Genomic DNA, 21,887 nt, shown 5'->3' with positions numbered 1-21,887 from the left:
GTCTCAAGACCCCTTTAACTCTTAAAAATTATTGAGAACTCCACATATTTTTCCCTTATGCATTTTATATCTACTGGGTTTGACCATATTAAAAATAAAAACTGATCTTTTAAAAATATATTTATTCATTTTAAATTATAATTTAAATTTTTATTACAAACACACTTTTCCAGTTTCTGGGATGTCTTGTCCCTTTATGCCATTATAGGCTTGAAGAAGATGTACCATCAAATTTTCTCCTTAGGAACAGTTCAAATCAGGTCCCTGGCATCAAAAAATTAAGATGGGTTGATAAATGCATAGGGCATGGATAGGCAGAGAGATCAGGAATAAAGCAGAGCAAAATGTGCATCATAGAATCTAGGGTGAGGGTATTGGGTATCCTCTCTACAATTCTTTCAGTTTTTCTATATGTTTGAAATTTTTCATAATAAAATGCTGGGGAAAATATAACAACTTAAAATAAATAACATATTTAATTTTTTAATTATAGTCTGCAAAAAACAAAATAGTGAAAAGTGTGGCATTGTTTTATAAATATTTTTTCAAATCTCTTTAGTATTGGTTTAATATAACTGTATTCTCATATCTGCATCTACATTCAATCTATTGGAATCACATACTATGTAGCCTTTGGAAAACTATTTACATAGTAAACCTATAACAGAATGAGAATCACAAAAGCAAATAATATCTTAGTATTATTTACTAATAATAGTGCTCTGGTGCTTTAATAACTGCTGTCCTGTTAAACTAGGTAATGAAAATAACACAGGGTGCTTGGAACACAGTAACCCCTCAATAAACTGGAGTCATTTAATAAGACTGTTTCAAACACATCTGTTTTCATTTTCAGGCTACACATATAGCAATCTTCCTGGTCTTCTGAAATCTAAAGTACCAAATCACTTTAAGGAAAGAGTGAAAAAGTTTTTGTTAAATTTCAGCTATTTCTTTCCTTACTAAATCAAGGAAGGATTTACATTAGTTTTGCCTGTCTCTTTTTTTTATAAGATCAAAAATACCTGGTTGATAAATCATACAAATGCAAACAATGCATGGGCCTTTGAGGCTAAACTAAATTATAGCACTGAGCCAAATGTTTTGATGTTTTAGGCTTCTGTAGTATTGAGCATCAACTCAGCTTTAGAGTTAAAAGGATAGCATTTAATTTTTTCAATGTTTAGTTAGACAAATTCAAATTGCCAATTTTATATGAGATCAGTGGGAAAAATGCAATTCACAAATTTTCATGGAAAAGTGCAACTACTATACAGACTCGGCCCTCCATTTAGAGCATTCACTTCCTTGAGACAAGCTGAATGGAAACCAAACTATATATATACCAAGCTGGTTCTTAGTAAATATGAACACAGGACAAGGTAAGTTAGTACATAATAAAATATTTTATTGTATTTATTATTCTCCAAAATAATAGCCTGGTCAAGTAGAACCCTTATACCAAACCAAAATATTTTCCCAAGCAATGAAGAGATGGGTACTACCAAATAAAACTTCACTATTATTTTTCCAAATTTCCACTTGTAATCGAATTCCCTTCTTATTGAGTAATATTCCTTTAAACATATATATTCCTTCAGTCAAATCTTATTTTAGTCTAGCATTTTCTTTGTCTTTTTAAAGAGACTTTATAAGTATTTTTACTGACCTACGTTACTTTCAGATTTTAACACTTAGAAATCATTACTTTCAAGTCTAGTGTCATATCACTAATGCTTCTCAAATCCTGCCTGCTGAATTAATATTCTCTAATTTACTCAAAGTGAACACACATGCATATATTACTATTTAAAAGCTTCAAAAGTCAGTACATAGAGAAAATTCCAAAACCTCAATGGTACTTTTAATGGCAATCTAATTTTTATTTTCTTACATGAACTTATATAAGAAAGACTTAAATCCTGTGATGGAATTTTCCAACACTTTCTAGAACTACCTAGATTCAGAAAATTGTTCTATTAAAGAATTTTTAAAAAATCATGGTATAGAAACAGGCAAAAAACTGAACAGAGATAGAACTCCCAGTTACTAGTCCCCTCTGCCATTTACAAGTCATGCACTTTTAAGCAAGTCACATAACCAGTGTCTCAGCTTATCTGTATAATAAGAAAATGGAACTGGTTAAATATCTATACAAGTTTTCAATTTTCTGATTTTCTCTTTCATATTTGAAAGAAAGAGTACTTAGGGTCCACTAAGAAGAGTGTTAGCTATAAAAATTAAATTGAAATTTCTTTTTAAAATGAGTTTTGGGACTTCCCTGGTGGCACAGGTGTTAAGACCCCACACTTCCAATGCAGGGGGCCCAGGAACTAGATCCCATATGCATGCCGCAACTAAGAGTTCACATGCTACAACTAAGGAACTGGCGAGCCACAACTAAGGAGCCTGCCTGCCACAACTAAGACCTGGCACAACCTAATAAATTAATTAATTGATTATTTTTTAAAAAATAAATAAAATGAGTTTTGCTCTGGTTTGAAGAACTTAGATTCTCATTAAATCATATAACAATTATTATAAATGTTTCAATTTGTAATAAAAAAGCAGTCAGTAAAAAACAGTTCCTGAAATTTAAAAAATAAAGGGCACTTAAAAAATAAATCCAATATGCTAAAATGTTAACACTGCTAGATTTGGATAATAGTCTGAGTACTTTTTATTTTCTCTGTTTCTAAGACACAATTTTTTAATTGAACAGTATTCTGATCAAGTCAATAGCATAATAAATAAGAGAAACCTTGAACATCTTAAAAGAATTAGAAATGAACATACAAACTTTTCTTGTAGAAACACTGCTATCATTACTCCAATATTATTGTTTATTTGCTACTGACTTAATTTTAGAAAATGGAATGTTCTTACTAAACGTTCTTTACTATAATGGCATTCATCTGTGGACTATAAAACTCATTTACCAAATTGAAATCTTTACCTGGTAAAGCCTGGCACTCTTGTTGTCTCTGATCCCACTGGCAATTCAAGTTTAGTGAACAGCTTTTACAGCTGGTAAGTTTGTTACAAATCTGCTCATTTCTCACATGACATTTCGTATAGTTTTTCACAGACTAGAAAATTAAAAGATAAAGCATGTTATTTTTCACCTTTGTACAGCAATGACCCTTAAACTTCAGTGTATATATAAGTCACCTGGTGAGCTTTACAATACAGAGTTCTAACACCAAATCCAGTTGTACTGAATTTCTCTTACTCATTTCTTTATTTGAACAAAGTTCTTCAAATTAGAATGTGTGCTTACTGGAAAAACGTGCAAATTACACAATTTGAAACAGAAGCCGTGTAATGAAAACCTATTCTATTGAATCTGATAACAGGTTTCCAATTCAATAAATAAAGCCAATACACAAAGTCATTTCTCTCAATGATCACATGAAAGATTTCTAGTCATAATAAAACTATCATACAGACCCCTGGGAATGAAGTAGAAATGATGAGTAGGAAAACTTAAAGAGATGTTTTATCAAAATCCAATAAAATCTAAAAAGATAAATTATTTTCTCAATAACTCAAACTAATTTTACTTCCACAGACATTAAATAATGGTTTTGGTTAATTGATGTTTCTCCTGTATGTATCTGTCACATTTCCATAATGGAGGTTGAAAAGAACCTGCAAAAGTTACATTTTGATCAGTCCTATTATACAACTATCATATTTCAACCAATTCCAGCTCTAAGAGGTTAAAGGTTAAAAAATAAAAAAAAAGCAACATAGAAACTTTGGTGTGAGTTCCCTGCATATACCAAGGTTCAATATTTCACATAATATTTTTAGCATCTATGATAATGAAAATCAAATTCTAAAATTTTGGGCTCAACTCTTCCTGTTACTCTTTTTTGAGAAAAAAACAAAAAGGAAAAAAACACATGCTGCACCCTGAGGCCCCTTTTATTTCAGTAGGCAGACATACTTACCTCAGGCTTTCTCATGTAAGGGTGTTAAATAGTTCTTTTCAACCAAAAAACTTAACAGTTAAAATTTGCTTATAACTCACCCATATATAAAAATGGTTGAAGCAATTTTTATCCTCTTAGATATATACTTTAAAATGTCACCCATCAAATATTTATTTACAAACTACTATACTTTCCAACATAAAATACATTGCGGTCACCTCCATTTCTAAGATGTTAATTTCTTTAGAGCAAACTGCATATACTATAATGTCACAGATTAAAAGTACATAGATAGGGGCTTCCCTGGTGGCGCAGTGGTTGAGAGTCCGCCTGCTGATGCAGGGGACATGGGTTTGTGCCCCGGTCCGGGAAGATCCCACATGCTGCGGAGCGGCTGGGCCCGTGAGCCGTGGCCACTGAGCCTGCGCATCCGGAGCCTGTGCTCCGCAACGGGTGAGGCCACAACAGTGAGAGGCCCGTGTACAGCAAAAAAAAAAAAAAATAAATACTAATGTTTATCTTATTCATCCTAAAAAAATCGCAGAAGATATATTTTTTAAAGCCCAAATTACATTGCAACTCTTATTCAACCATCACGTTTTCATTAAGATCATATAAATTTTCTTAATGTTGTTTTTATGATTCATAGCTTTTTGTTCTCATATAGCATATAAATCTTAGTATTATTCTATACAATTATTATAGTTTCAAACATTAGTCAACTAACTGAAAATAAATTTACTTGAATCATCTGATAAATCAAATAACCTATAAAAAAGACAAGAGAATGGCTAAACAACATGTTAGAATAAGAGAAAGAATAACAGCTTAATGCCAGTCTTTAGAATAACAGTGGTAACATCAGAATCACCATCTAAATAACTCAACTGCTCTTCATTAAGAACAGTATAATCAGGATTTCCCTGGTAGCGCAGTGGTTAAGAATCCTCCTGCCAATGCAGGGGACACAGGTTCAAGCCTTGGTCCAGGAAGATCCCACGTGCCACGGAGCAACTAAGCCCGTGCACCACAACTACCGAGCCTGCGCTCTTAGCCCGCGAGCCACAACTAATAAGCCTGCATGCCACATCTACTGAAGCCCGTGCACCCAGAGCCCATGCTCTGCAACGAGAAGCCACTGCACTGAAAAGCACACACACCGCAACAAAGAGTAGCCACTGCTCGCCGCAACTAGAGAAAGCCCGCGCACAGCAACAAAGACCCACTGCAGCCAAAAATAAATGTATTTAAAAAAAAAAAGAACAGTATAATCATTTATTGATACTGAAACAGTACAAAAGATGAAATTATATTTCAGTCACACACACGGCCAATTTATTCAATGATGGAAGAAAGCTGACTGTTACTTTGAAACATGGCTGGCATTTTTTGGCCTAATGAACCAGATGCACATTAGTAAACAGACTATGAAGCATAACCATTACTCTACTCATCTTCATCCTAATATATTTAGATGTAAATTTAAAATGAAAATCTGTAAGAAGTAAGGTTATTGGAGCTATTAGAGCACAAAATATGCAACTTGCAGTAAATATGACTAAATAATGAAATAGAATCTCAGCGGACCTCATTTACACTAAAATCTCATAGACCTTTCTGTATCCATTAGCATTTGGTTTAGCTTAATCATCAGACATTCTGATAAAACCGTCCAAAAGACACGTTACATCAAAGTCTAAATTACAAGTGAGTACCATCTGCTCACTTATACTATCTCACCCAGTACTTTCCTTGTTCACACATCATTATCAAAAATAAACTCTAAAGCAAAAGGTCACTTTTAAAAATGAACACTTGATAACAATTTGCATAATACAAATTTTGAGATATGTGTATTTTCATATAGTGTAAATGTCTAAACACAAATTAACTGTTACCGAACAAATTTTTAAGTAAAACCTGCTTGCAATTTTTATCTAATAACATTCTCCATTTTAGTCCCTTATTCCTATACTTTATTTTACTTAGCTCCTACTTCCACATTATTCACTAATATAACTCCCATTAGATGAATATTATGCAAGTATAAAAAAGTAATTCAAATTTTCAAAGTGAGTCATGTCATATTAACATTAAAACTCAAATAAAATTGAGGTATCTATTATCATTACGGCAATTCATATCACTGAAAAGTATACACCAACACAATATCATATCACTGAAAAGCATACACCAACACAATATGTATGAAAACAAAAGGGTTCAATCTGATTAGTCAATAATTCAATATTTTCCTTCATTTTAAGTTTTAAATATTATTTTAGAATAGAATCATACAACTAAGTATTTTGAAATATGACTGGTTACTAAAGAAAAATTTTAGATGATAAAATAAAAACTTTTTACTTAGTTTTCAAATTCCCTTTTCTTTACCTTTTACTTCTGCCTGGTATCTTGAAAAACAAGTGGACAGTTTTCTTGATTAATAAAAATTCAGAAAAAGAAAACATAATATGTATTTAGGTGAAAATCTGTATGCACACTATTTAGTTATTTAAGCTATACTCCAATAAGAGAATCTTTAACCCTGCTAAACATAATTGTTAATACTTAAAAATTTTTTTCCTTCAACGTGTTGACATCCTCCAAAAAATATGGGACATTAAAAGGTTAATTTTTGCTGCTCTTAATCCATTTTAATCTATCATCAATACTAATTTTATAATTTTTTCAATACTCTTATCTATAAAGGGTTCTCAACCTCATCACTAGTGAAATTTTGAGCCAGATAATTATTTCTTGTGGGAGCGTTGTTCATTCATTGTAGGATGTTTAGCAGCATCCCTAGCTTTCTCCATAGTAGATGCCAGTAGCAGCCCCACAGTTGTGACAATCCAAAAAATGCGCATTGCCAAATGTCCCTCCAGGGGACAATATTGCCTCAGAGAACCAAAGATCTAAAGACAGATAAAAGGAAAACTACCACTGTCAATACTTCAGATTAAACTTGCACACAAAGTGTATAAACAAAACCTAAACCACACCACTATTAATTCATGTCTGACAAGAATCTCACAGAAATGACTTACTTATATAATATAATCCTTATATAATCCTATTTTCATCAGCACAGAAGACAATGTTTATAGCTACAGTCTATTTTTGTTTTTGTTTTTTTTTGCGGCACGCGGGCCTCTCACCGTTGTGGCCTCTCCCGTTGCGGAGCACAGGCTCTGGACGCGCATGCTCATTGGCCATGGCTCATGGGCCCAGCCGCTCCGCGGCATGTGGGATCTTCCCGGACCGGGGCACGAACCCGTGTCCCCTGCATTGGCAGGCAGACTCTCAACCACTGTGACACCAGGGAAGCCCTACAGTCTTTTCTTAAAAATAATTTTTGAAAGGGTTTTCCCAACCTTATTTATGAAAAGAAGTAAAAGTTTCCAGATTCAAAATGGAATCTAGACTGACAAATATGAGCAAGAAACTACAGGCTGAATTTACAACATACCAAGAAGTAGGTGATTTCCTACATATTTTCTAAATGTCTTTTTTTTTTTGAAGTATAGTTGGTTTACCATATTGAATTAGCTTCAGGTGTACAACATAGTGATTCAACATTTTTAAAGATTATATACTCCATTTAACATTATTACAAAACAATGGCTATAACTCCCTGTACTGGACAATATATCCTTGTTGCTTACCAATTTTATACATAGTAGTTTGTATCTCTTAATCTCATACCCCTATTTTGCCCTTCCCCCTTCCCTATTCTAAATATCTTGATAAGGAAAGTGCTATTTTGTACAGTGGTACTAAATGGTAAGCTAATGATTATGAAGTAGCATGTTAGCTACAACATCATTTACCCATAAATACTAACCATACTGCAGTTACTGTTTGATGAAATGCATTTCTTGTCATCGCACCACTGGCACCCATTTGTATTGGCAGTACAGCTGGCACAATCTGCATATCTGTAACATCTGTCATCAGAAGTAGCTGTGATACAAATTGGAGAACACATCAGGATGAAAAAGAAAATGTCACACGTCTTAATTCACATATTTTTAACATATGTTAAGAATCATTAAGACATTTTTAAACCATAAATATAACCATCAATATCAAAATAAATTCTTCAATATGAACTCAATTTCGTAATTTAATTAAATTTAAAGGGATTTAGATACCTCCTAGACTCATCTTTATTCAGTCTACCAGGATCCTACAGCCATTTAAAATTTACACATTAAAATTAATTAATTAATTAAATAAAATTTACACATTATGGAGGGAGAAAAAGATTTAGAGGTATTTTACTAAACAAAATGTATTACTATATATCTAAAAGAAACATTATAACGAATACTCATTGCTTATTATTCTTCATAAAGATATTTAGAGACATGACTTATTATAGATCAGCAAAACTTGATTTGTTAATTGTAGCACCAAAAATGTATAAGAGCCCCACTCATTTAAAGAAAATTGAACAATTTTTATCCAAATCATTCCTCATAAATAAATATTTACTAGTAATTATTCATAAGTTTGATTTATTTATTCAATATTTTATAAGAAATATTAAATTATAACAAAACTTATCAAAATTCTAGAAAATTTTTAACTTTATGGTCTGCCTTGGCAATAATTCAGAAAGAAAAAACTACCAAATGCAGAATAAATTACTTCATTTTATTTCTTTGATGCATACAGCGTATCTTAGAAAGGGTGTATTTGAAAGCATTTTTTACTTACATATGAAAATAATTCATATATATGGCCATGTTACATATACAAATTGATATATAAATATTACATACAGAATTCAAAAAAGAAAACTAAAAATAGCTAATAAAGATATTAAATTACTAATCACTGCTAAATTCAAACATTAGAATTCCTAATTAGAGGATTATGAGTTTTTTTTTTTTGTTTTTTTTTTTTTGGCGGTACGTGGGCCTCTCACTGTTGTGGCCTCTCCCGTTGCGGAGCACAGGCTCCGGACGCGCAGGCTCAGCGGCCATGGCTCACGGGCCCAGCCGCTCCGCGGCATATGGGGTCCTCCCAGACCGGGGCACGAACCCGTATCCCCTGCATCGGCAGGCGGACTCTCAACCACTGCGCCACCAGGGAGGCCCCTGGATTATGAGTTTTTAATTTCTGAAAGCTACTAAGGTAATTCTTACAAGCAGAATACATTTCCATTTCTAGCCAAATAGAGAAGCTTTGTTCCAAATATAAGAAAGAAAAAGAATTTTTACCTGTTTTCAGAGGGCACTTTGCTCTAAGAATATTATTAGTATTCCCAGACTCCCAAGATTCACAGTGATTTTTATTCCAAATACATTTTATCCCTGGACCAGCATTTTTACAAAGTTCTTCATCTCTGAAAGCCTTGCAATTTGGAGGCTTGTATACAAGTATATCATTAAGGAGTACACTAGAAAATCCTCCAAATATATACATGGACCTATTAGAGACAAAATAAGAATCTTAAAGAAACAATATTAAGAAAAGTCTCTGTCTAATGTGTTAGTTTTAAAAATAAATTTAAATACACATTTTACATTATCTTATCTAGTTAGGAAACAATTTTTTAGAAATATATAGTAGCTGTACATACTATAATAAGATACACTTTAGACAATAAGATACACTTTCGAATTGCTATACAGAATTATAATTTTTGAATACAAAGAATTTAGAAATTAGATATAGAGTTCTTCATATAGTGTTTTACTATCCTCTTATAAAATAAAAAGACCAAGAGTAAAATTATCAAAAAGATTTTCAAAGTTTCAATTTGAAAAGCCCAGATTACTGAATTAATTAATACTACCAATGCCAAAAAATTTGACATGCCCTCAAAACAGCCTAATTTTTGTTTCTAAAAATATTATTAACACAATAAATGGAAAAGATCAGAAAATGCTTCAAGAATATCTTTTATTATTTAAAAAAAGTAAAATAAAAATCAACCAAATGCAGTTTTCAACAGAGAAACCTAGAGGTTTTATGTTTACACTCTGAATTTCATTTATTTCAGTTTCAAAAGCTAACTGATATCAGTTACACAGCTTCATTGTGATTAAGTTCTGACTACTTTTAGTATTATATTGGAGAATTTTTACATAATTAGAATAAGGTAGTAATAAAATGAACTTATGAAAAATGTCATCATGAATTACAAATTTTAAGCTAATGAATGATCTAGCATATTGTTTACTGTCACAAATCCACATTAATGAACTTTTGTTATAGAAATAGCAAAATCATAATAACTTAAAGGATGAAGGTAACTTAAATGATCATCCAGTCCAAATTCCCAGTGGATATAACAGTCTTAAAGGCCAGAGAGGTTAAGAGACTTGTCAAAAGTCACACATTCAGTTATGACAGAACCAGAATGAGAATCTAATTCTTCTCACTTCCCTTGCTCTCCTCAAAAGAAATATGTGGCTAGCCTTTCTATCACTTCAGACTGATCTTTTTTAAGGAAGTCATTCATGATCTGATCTCTGGAAAAAGGAAAGAAGGTAGGATGACTTTTTAAAAGAGTATCTGAAGTTCTATCTCAGTACCTTTCCTTTGATACTCCCCTGCCCCTTAAATAAATTTAAACAAAAAGAAATGAAGGATATGGTTCATGAAGCAAAATTCATTCCACGGTATTACAGGGATATATAAAATCCAATCCATTCAGTACAAACAACAAATTTTTAAAGAATAACAAAATATGTGGGTAGTATGACTGATAAATGTGCTTCTTTTACCCATTAATGACAACTGCAGAGTGTCCAAATCTGTTGACATCTCTATGAAGGTTTGGTTTCGGTAATATTTTCCATTCATCACAAGCTAGGAAAATGAAAACAGCAAAACAAAAAATGAAATAAAAGAACTATTTAATACAAATACTATAAAATAATCATTGGCCAAATAAAGATATAATACTTAAAACTAGGAAGCCTTTCATTAATTTTCCATGACCTACAATTTATTATCATTACTCAACTAACATTATTCCTTAAATAAAAATAACTTCTGCCTGAAATTCTCACAAATAATTTTACATGTATGAGAATAAAGGAAATCAAAGGAAAAAAATTAGATGAATTTTACATTGGAGGATAATTTCAATGACATATTTTATTAAATAAACCAAGAATCATATAGTAAAATTCATGAATCTCAATATTGGGCAAGCCCATCAAAAAGTTAAATCACTAAATCAAATTTTACATGCATGCATGCAAAATTAAATGGAATATATAATACTCAATGAAAGAATGCCTAAAAATGGAATCATCAAAATAAAATATTTAAATCAGTTTAATGATTCGATATTTCAAAGGAATAGTTTTCATTTTATGTAAAAGAGAAGAGCTTTAATTGCAAAAAATAGAAAAAAATGAAAAAAAAAACCTAAATAATTCATGAGCTACGTAAAGACTATGGAAAGAAAAATGATTAAAGAAAACTGTTTATCATTTAAATATAGCCTCAGAATCGACACATATATTAATAGAGATTTTGAGATGTCAAATAATTCAGTATTCAGTGACTAGAAACATTCTGAGAACAGTGTTTTAGATTTTATCCTCTTAGACATGGCATATCTAAAAGCAGGCCTTGGTATTTAATACAAGCACATAGATGTAACAAGGTTTAAAACAAATTTATTTCATTTTTTGGTAACTTAGAAGCCCTTTTGAAACAAGAAAATAATCTCAAATACAATTAGTTGTAATGAATTACTTGTTTTCTTATATAAGCAATCATGTCTATTACACTAGAAATGAAATAACAAATTTGGCTTTAATTCAATATTATTACTAGTAAAGATCAAAGGAATCACAAAAACAAAAACCATAGTTTAGAACATTAAACTGGAAGACTGAGAGCAATAAAATATATCTTGAATTATATCTCCCACAGTGTATTCTGAGGTTCACAAATCTGCCCCAAAAGGGGTATTCCTTAGTTGATATAATCTCTCTCTATAGTTCACAACGTACATGAACCTATTAAATACTCTCAAAAGAGACAGTACAAAAGCACAGAAGCCTAACTTTACTAAACCCAGTGTTTTCCCAATGTTTTATCCATAGAAGCACTTTTCACATGACACCTATTAACATTCCCAGGAGCCAAGGCTCTGAAGATCACATTTTGAGAACTACTATTATAAAGGCCTACACATAATATTCATAGTCTACCAATTTTATGCGTTAGAGTTCACTTAAGAATTTCTTAAGTGTACATTTATATGCACGCAGTAATATAAAACTTCCAAAGTGCTTTCATCTATATAACTTAAAATAGTCTGTATAAGAATCCAGTGAGGTTGATTGAGCAGGTATCACCATATGCCAGAAATGAAAGATGAGACCTAAGAGAAGTTAAGCAATGTCCTTAAGGCCCATTAGATTACCTTTGTTTTTCTATAAATTATGTTTATGAATGCCTGATGTTATAAAAGTATATTGAATGGATTCTGAAAGATAATTCCCATTTGGAGAGAAGGGGTGACCTGTAAAAGTCACAGACTTTGACAAAGAAAGAGATGAAAATGTTAGAGATAGATAATGAGTTAGGGCAGACAGATTATAATCATTCCACCAAAACCCAACACACACACACACACACACACACACACCACATGGCCACTGATTCATAAATTGTGTGTTGAATACAGTATTCCAACAACAGAATTAGAAACCTGAATGTGCGTCAAAGAAATGAAACAGAAAACAGTCAGATCAAAGAGTAGGATTTCCAGAAATTAGGACTTCCAGAAACCAGTTTACTATAAAAATCTCCAAAGAAGGATCATCTTCAAGGTCATCTTTGGGACATCTGGAATCCAAAAGAAAGTGACCCAACAATCTGAGCCTATCCAGGACTAAAGAATAAGTAATTTGGCCTAGCATCCAAAACAAATCAGCAGAAGGAAGGAAGAAAAGCAGATTTCCAAAATGAGAACCAGGGAAAATGCTCAGAAAACCCATCTAAGAAGTGAGTCAGGAAAAAGAGCTGAGAGAATAAAGGCCAGCAATTACTAAAAATTAGGCCTTTTGAAGATTTCTTGTAACTCTATACTCTCTTTAGGGAAAAAGAAAATTTTTTAAGCACACAGAATAGTCTAAAGAATGGTATTATAAACACCTATATACCACTACCCAGATCTGTCAAACCCAATATTTTACCACGTTTACTGTAGATTGTCTAAAGAAAGAAAATATTACAGATATGATCGAGGCTCCCTGTGTACTCCCTCTCAAATTCAACTGCTTTATGTCTTCTGTCTTTGGACACAACCACTATCCTATATTGGTTTATCAATGTTCCCATATTTATGATCTATACAGAGTATTTTTGTAGGTTATAAAACAATATAAATGGTATCAAACTATGGATTCTTCTCCACCTTGCTTATTTTGTTCAACCTATTGTTTTTTGGTTTTTTAACCATTTTTAAGTGAACAGTTCAGTGACACTAAGTACATTCGCATTGTTGTGCACCATCATCACCATCCATCTCCAGGGTTTTCTTCATCTTGCAAAACTAAAACTCTGCACCCATTAAATGATAACTACCCATTCCCTTCTCTCCCCAGCCCATGGTAACCACTATCCTACATTTTTGTCTATAAATTTGACTATTCTAAGTACCTCAAATGAATGAATTCATACAGTATTTGTCCTTTTGTGACTGGCTTATTTCCCTAAGCATGTATTCAAAGTTCATCTGTGCTGTAGCATGTGTCAGAATTTCCTTCCTTTTTAAACCCTGAATAATTTCCATTGTATGTATGTATGACATTTTCTTGATCCATTCATCCATATATGGATATGTAGGTTGTTGCCAGATTTTGGCTACTGTGAATAATGCTGCTAGGAACATGGGTGTACAGATATCTGTTCCTGCCCCTGATTTCAATTCTCTTGTGTGTATACCCAGAAGTAGAATTGCTGGATCATATGGTAGTTATGTTTAACTTTTTGAGGAACCTCTATACTCTGTCCTATAGTGGCCACACCATTTTACATTCCCCCTAGCAGTGCACAAGGGTTCCAATTTCTCCACATCCTCGTCAACACTTGTTATTTTCTATTTCTTGATAATAGCCATCTTAATGGGTGTGAAGTGGTATCTCACTGTGGTTTTGATTTGCAATTCCCTAATGATTAGTGATGTTGGGCGTCTTTTTATGTCCTTATTGGGATATTTGTATATCTTCTTTGGAGAACTATATCTTCATCAAAAAGCCTGTACATTAACTTGGTCAAATTTATTGTTTTCCACCATAATTCAAAAATAGACATGTACCACATTGTTCATTGCAGCACTATTTACAATAGCCTGGACGTGGAACCAACCTAAATGCCTGACAGATGAATGGATAAAGAAGATGTGGCACATATATACAGTGGAATATTACTCAGCCATAAAAAGAAACGAAACTGAGTTATTTGTAGCGAAGTGGATGGACCTAGAGTCTGTCACACAGAGTGAAGTAAGTCAGAAAGAGAAAAAAAGCAAATACCATATGCTAATGCATATACACAGAATCTTAAAAAAAAATGGTACTGATGAACCTAGTTGAAGGGCAGGAATAAAGAGGTAGACACAGAAAATGGACTTCAGGACATAGGGTGGAAGGGCAAAGCTGGGACAAAGTGAGAGCAGCATCTACATATATACACTACCAAATGTAAAATAGTTGGCTGCTGGGAAGCAGCATCATAGCACAGGGAAATCGGCTTGGTGCTTTGCAATGACCTAGAGGGGTGGGATAGGGAGGGTGGGAGGGAAGCTCAAGAGGAACAGGATACGGGGACATGTGTATGCACATGGCTGATTCGCTGTGCTGTGCAACAGAAACTAACACAGTATTGTGAAGCAATTATATTCCAATAAAGATCTATTTTAAAAAATGTATTGTCTTCCTTGTGATTTGTGCTTTTTATTCTTAACTCAAGATTGTAAAGAAAATCTCTAATTTTCTTCAAAGGATGTACAGTTTGGCTCTTACTATTCTGATCTTCAATCCAGTTGGAAGTTATTTTTGCATTTGTTGCATGGATCTAACTTAATTTTCCCCATATACAATATTTCCCAGATATTTCTCAGTATATTTCCATATACCAATTGCCCAGAACCATTTTTTGAGCATTTATCCCTGACCCACTAATTTGTGTCTCATTTGACTTCTGCACTGCTGTGGTTTGTTTTTATTCCACTTGTTTTTAACTAAAGATATATATGTGCATAGTTTAAAAGCAAATAATTCCACAAGGTTCATCACAGAAAAGCCTCCTCCTCCCTATCTATGGGCTATGGAAGCCCGAAATTGAAAAGCACATAGTTGCTTCTAATAGTTAAAAAACATTTTTAATTACTATTATAATATTATATAAAATTAACTGAAGAATTCATCAAACCTTTTATAGTCTTTTTAAATGGGTAAAGATTCCTAAAGTGGCGGCCATGACCTTTACCTAATAAAAATAACATGCTAATTGCTTATCAGTGCTATATAATATTTAACTCTCAAAACAACTCTGAGGAGTAAATATTTTTGTCACCATGTTTTAAATAAGGAAAAGAGTCTTTAGAAGTTAGGCAACTTCCTTAAAGTCATTAAATAGTAAAGTCATTAAATAGTAAAGTCAAATCAAAACCAGATCTCCTTAACTTCTTTATGTTATACTGCCTCACCACACCATCAAAATATCCTTTTTGATATAAACATTAACTTCTTGAAAATAAAAACACAATAATACAGTTTTTTTTAAGTACACAAGTCCCTGCAGAAGAAAAGCATTACAGTACAGTAATAAAAAAATTATACAGAAGAGCAATTAACTCAGACAAATAATAATACAACCTAATTCTACTTCAAGAAGTTCTTTGCCTTTTAATATATGTGGTCGTAGGAGGTGAAGGCTTTATTACTATCTCCAGGACATAACCTTCAACTATACTAAACGTTCAAAAATAATTACACACAATATTTGTGGTAGACTTTGCTGCTGCTCAACAAATATTCCAGCTGTCATCCTTAAGGCCTAGGCAAAATGATATTCCCACACTCCTTAGAAGTTGGATGTGACAATATGACTTGTTTTAGTCAAGGAAATGCAAGCTAAAGTGATAACTGTATTTCTGGATAGAACCATTTAATTACCAATGAAAGAAAACGCAATTTAGCCTTGGTCCCTAAGTGATTAAGTAAGCAAATCTGCCCTCCCCACCAACACTAGACATGTATCATGGGTGAAAAATAACCTTTTATTGGTGTTAAGAATAAGACCCTGACACATGGGATGGGAACATCGGAGTTGATGCCCTGAAAATCTCCCCCAATTTTGCATTCCCAAATTTTCCTGAATCTTCTGAGACTGCAGAAGTGGTCTACCCTACTCTACTGAGAGACAGTACTCTACCCTTGCTCTGAACCCAGTGCAGCAGCTTCCCTCCAGTAACACCTGTACCCTAGTTCAGAATCTGCTCACACCTCCCCTATTGGCCATTGGGTCTATAACTTGGCTCAGCATAACTCAGCCTGTTATATTCTGGGACTGCTAAGAAAAGAAAGGGACTACATCTCAAAGGATCTGTAAGACCTAGATAGCACATACTGGCAGAAGTTGGGGGGAATACACATTGGTTCTGGATTCTGAAGGGAGTTTGATCAAAAGCATCAGAACTTTACATTGGATTAGGAAAAAATTATTTATTTATTTAAAAGCACTCTCCAAGATGCAGGATTTAGGATTTATCCCCTTATAAGAACCCTGGGAGATGGTGTGAACTCACTGTTAAGATGACTCCTATACACAGCAAAGGAAACCATCAACAAAATGAAAAAGTAACCTACTACTGAATGGGAGAAATTTGTAAATCATATATCTGATATGGGGTTAATATCCAAAATATATAAAGAAATCACACAACTCAATAGCAAAAATACCCAAACAACGTGATTAAAAAACAGGTAGAGGAATTGAAGAGATATTTTTCCAAAGAAGACACAAAAATGGGCAACATGTACATGAAAAGGTACTCAGCATCCCTAATCATCAGGGAAATGAAAATCAAAACCACAATGAGATATCACCTTACACCTCATAGAATGGATATCACCAAAAAGGCCAGAGATGGCAAGTGTTAGCAAAGATGTGGAGAAAAGGGAACCTGGGTGCACTGTCAGTGGGAATGTAAATTGGTAAAGCAACTATGGAAAACAATACAGAAGTTCCTCAAAAAACTAAAAATCGAACTGCCATATGATCCACCAATCCCACTTCTGGGTATATACCCAAAGGAAATGTAAACAGGATATCAAAGAGATATCTGCACTCCCATGTTCATTGCAGCATTATTCACAATAGCCAAGATACAGAAACAACCTAAGTGTCCAGCAATAAATGGATAATATTATTCAGTCATTTGAAAGAAGGAAATCCTGCTGTTTGTGACAACATGTATGGAGCTTGAGGGTATAATGCTAAGAGAAATAAGCCAGACAGAAAAAGACAAATAATAAATGGTATCACTTACATGTGAAATCTTAAAAAAAAAAACAAAGTCAAACCCATAGAAGCACAGAGTAGAAAAGTGGTTTCCAGGTATGGGGGAAATAGGGAGAGGTTGAGGAAAGGGTACAAACTTTCAGCTATAAGAGGAATAAGGTCTGAGGATCTAATGTAGGCTTGGTGACAACAGTTGCAAACCCAATATTGTACAACTGAAATTTGCTGAGTAGAACGTAAGTGTTTTCACCAAAAAGAAAAAAGATAAATATGTGAGGTGATGATGGATGCGCTAATTAACTAGATGTGGGAGATCCTTTCACAATGTATATTTATATCAAATCATCAGAATGTACACTTTAAATATCTTACAATTTTATCAATTACACCTCAATACAGCTGGGAGAAAAAAAGATGACTCCTAGCAACATGGAAAAATACAGTCTAAATGCCAGAACTGTCATAGCAAATACTAAAAGCAGGGGTTAAAAGTCTAGGAAACTGGTGCTGTCACTGTTGGAAAAAGCAGCATGTGGAATATATAGAAAGCCCCTGTGAAAGAATCCCAATGCAGACCCTACACACCTGCCAAAGGCCATGCCATATGCAGTGGAAATTTTTATACCTCCAGTCTTGTCATGTTATTGAGCCCTGGCAGAGATGGAGTGCTTCACAGGTATTATTAAGTGACCATGTGCTCAGAGTTTTCTATCATGATATACTGTATAACATCAGAAAACCCACCAGGTCATTTTACCTACAGCAGGGCCAGAACGTATGTCATTTACTGAAGCCATGAAGAATGTGATGGTGAGAGGGATACTGGCATCATAGAGAAATCGGTGGCTTTCCTTCATAGACCAAAGCTGATGGTATGAAAAACTGTAACAGAACTGTGCTCAGTGATGGAGAAAATAGGAAAATAGAGGCCAGCTGGTGACACTTAACCATCAGAATCCAATCCAAGTAGAGAGCCATTACTGTAATAAGCAGCAAGATCGAAGTGTCAGTCAAGAGGACTGACCTATTGAGAATTATAGAGATGTTTAAGAGAACACAGCATCACTAGAAGCAAAACAGGTGGGCAGTCAACAAGGGTTCTACCTAACTTATATCATCAGAAGAAATCAAGGATAAACGATCAGAAGGCTGATGGCAGATGCTACAATAAAAAGTCATAATTCATTGCTCAATTTCTGGATTTGAGCCACTTTCTAAATCCAGAGCTGATACATTTAAAAGTCTGGGGCCCAGGAGGAAGGACCCTGTAATACCACAGCAAGTATACATGGTAATAGTGTCCCCAGTTCTTCCTCAAAGGTACCAACAGTCATTTCATTGGGTAACCCTAGCCTAGAGAAAAAAGCAACCACAAACATTGCAAGTACGGCTGGACACAAGGTCTGAGTTGACACTGACACACCATAGCCTCTCTTATAGCAGGGATAATATGGGAATGATGAAATTAATGGCATCCTGGCCAAGGTTCTTCTCAAAATGAGCCAGTGGGTCTGCAGACCTATGCAGTGGTCATGTCCTAAGTCCCTAGATTAATAATTGGAATAGACATTCTTGGCAAATGGAACCACCCCAACATTGGGTCCTTGTCTGTTACAGTGGAAAAGATCAAGCTGAAGCCTCTGGAACTGTTACCCCCTGTATAATATAATAAGTTTTAAAATAATGTTGCATTTCAGAGGGAGTGAATGGCATAAATTAGTATTATCCTGAAGAATGTAAAGAATGCTGGATAATGGACCCCCTCAAGTTGTTTAAATTACCAATCTGGCCCCTGTAAACTAAACAAGGCCTGGAAGATGACAATAGCTCACTAACAAGTAGTAGCCCAAACTGCAGGCACCATGCAAGACGTGTATCTTTGTTAGAGCAGATTAACATGGTCACTGATTTGGCAAATGTGTTCTTTGCTAACCCTACCAGAAAAGAGGACCAAAAGCTGTATGCATTCATAAGGAATAAAATAGTATACATTCACAATTTTGCCTTGGAATTATGTTAACTTTTGTCAGAACACATTTGGCCCAATTGGACATCTTGCAGAACATTTCATTTTTCCACTACATTAATGGCATCATTCTAATAGTGCCAGGTGAACAAGAACAGTTAATGCAGTGGAGGCCTTGTTAAGACATATATGCTTCAAAGGGTGGAAGATAAAACCTACAAAGATTCAGAGACCTTCCATGTAGTAAGCTATTTAGGGGTCTAGAGGTCAAGCGCATTATGAGACAGCTCATCTGAACTGAAACACCAACTATTACATCTTTCAACTCCCATTCCAAGGAAGAAAGCAAACATCTGATAGGTCTTTTGGGGTTCTGAAGGCTGTATATTCCATTCCTGGGAATACTGTTCAAGCCCATATACTGAAAAATATCAAAGGCTGCTGGCTCTGAGTACATGCCAGGGCAGAAAATAGCTCTGCTATAGGTCCAGGACACACTGCAAACAGCCCTGCAACTAGGGCCACATGACCCAGTAGATACTATAGTTATTGGAGGAGTCACTGTTAGAAAAAGAAGCATGTGGAATATATAGAAAGCCCCTGTGAAAGAAGCCCAATGCAGACCCAACACACATGTCAAAGGCCATGCCATCTGCAGTTGAAAATTTTATACCTCTATTCCCACCACACTACTGAGCCCTGGCAGAGATGGAGTGCTGGACATGGGTTATTAGGTGACCATGTGTTCAGTTTTCTATCATGAGCGGTCTCTGTCATCAATAATCACGAGAACATAAAGTGGAAGCTGTACCCAAGATGAAGCATGAGCAAGAGCACAGTGCACAAGCAATCTGCATGACCTGGTGGCTCAGACCTAGTGTCATCTTCCACTGCTGCCCCCGCACCCATCCCACATCTTACAGCTATGGCCGTATGAGGAATCCTTTATGCCCAGATAACAAGAAGAGGAAAATGAAAATATGTAAGCTTCGTACATGGCCACAATTCAAAAATGGTTATCACGTACAAGACAGCTTCACTCAGGGGTGGCCTGGAAGAACAGCAAAAAAGGAAAAAGCCTCCCAATTGGGCAGGCCTTTGAGAATTGTGCCTCATGAACATTGTGTGGAAAGAGAAATGGCCCAGGAGCAGTAGTTAATGACCTGGCTGGCTGATCAGGAGCCTAGAAGCAGAAATATTGAAGATCAGAGACAAGGAGGTCCTAGAGTAGAGACATGTGGATGAATATATTTGAACGAGCATGAAATGTGAAGATCTTTATGATACAAGTTAAAGGCCATCAGAGAGCATCCAACATGGAAGAGACGTTAAACAACCAGTAAACAATTGACTGAGACAGCTAAAGTCAGTCTGTATCGTAGGACACCTCGGTGCCAACAAAATGAGCACATGAACTAAGTACCCATATGGCAGAGATGGAGGCCATCCAGAAATGCAATAACATGGGCTCTTTCTGAAAAAAGGTGACAGAGTTACTCTTCCACCAAATGTCCAACCCGACAGCAAGATATCAATCCTGATCTCCTGATAAGGCCATTCCCCAAGAACACAAACTGGACATTTGGTGGCAAGTTGACTACATTGGGCCCCTTCCACTCTGGATGGGCCAACATTTCATTATGACAAGAATACATATTTTGAGGATGCATTTGCTTTTTCTGCCCACATGGTCTTAACCAGCACAACTATCTTAGAAATTATGAAATGTCTGATTAACCAGCATGGGATCCCATGTAATCAGGAGACACACTTCACAGAAAAGGAGGTATAGAAATGGGCCTATGACCATGAAATCCACTGGATCCCAAACCACACAACCTGACAGAGATTTTGACACACACAACTGAAGCACCAGGATGCAGGACACACCTGAACTAAAGCCCTTTAAATAGTGCTATGTCCCCAATAGGAAGAATATATAGGTCCAAAAACCCAGGAGTAAAAGCCACTTCTTGTGGCCTCATATTCAGTTACACAATTGGGAAATCTGTGCTCCTCATCCTGCAGAATTCAGGGTTCTGCAGGATTAGAGGTCCTATTCCCCAAAGGGAAAAATATTCTGGCAAAAGAAGTAGCAATCAACCATTTAACTGTAAGCTACAGTTGCCACTTGGGTACTTCAGGCTCCTTGTGTCAAGGGACCAGCAAGCAGGCAAAAAAGGAGTAGCATGTTGGCAGGGGTAATTGGCCCTGACCATCAAAAGGAGGGACTGCTGTTACAAATAAGGGCAGGGGAATATATTTGGTACACAGATGATCCATTTAGTGTTTCTTGGTATCCCTTTGCCAAATGTGATGGTAAATAGGCGAGTACAGTAACCCAGACTAGAAGGTATATGATGATCAGGAGCTCAAATACCTAAGGGGGAGGGGGTGGGTCATGCTCCCAGGTAAGACACAGAGACCAGAAGAAGTGCTAGCTGAGGGTAAGGGACATGAAAAAATAATGG

At 34.9% G+C, this 21,887-nt stretch overlaps 1 protein-coding gene across 1 annotated transcript in view; it reads right to left on the bottom strand.

The window, feature by feature from the left end:
- The window catches only part of ATRNL1 (attractin like 1), a 707,592-nt gene that overhangs the window by 547,483 nt on the left and 138,222 nt on the right, over positions 1-21,887 (bottom strand). Inside the window, exons 11-14 of the mRNA XM_082611125.1 lie at positions 10,682-10,766; positions 9,170-9,378; positions 7,786-7,904; positions 2,957-3,089 (exon numbers count right to left, since the gene is read on the bottom strand). Of these exons, the coding sequence (XP_082467251.1) occupies positions 2,957-3,089; positions 7,786-7,904; positions 9,170-9,378; positions 10,682-10,766 (546 nt within the window). The remainder of the gene's footprint in view (positions 1-2,956; positions 3,090-7,785; positions 7,905-9,169; positions 9,379-10,681; positions 10,767-21,887) is intronic.

This window comes from Mesoplodon mirus (genome assembly GCF_964341445.2).
Source record: "Mesoplodon mirus genome assembly, chromosome: 2".
In the NCBI taxonomy this organism is placed as follows: Eukaryota; Metazoa; Chordata; class Mammalia; order Artiodactyla; family Ziphiidae; genus Mesoplodon; species Mesoplodon mirus.
Note: the sequence above shows the minus strand (reverse complement) of the source record. Positions and strands in the feature narration are given on the sequence as shown.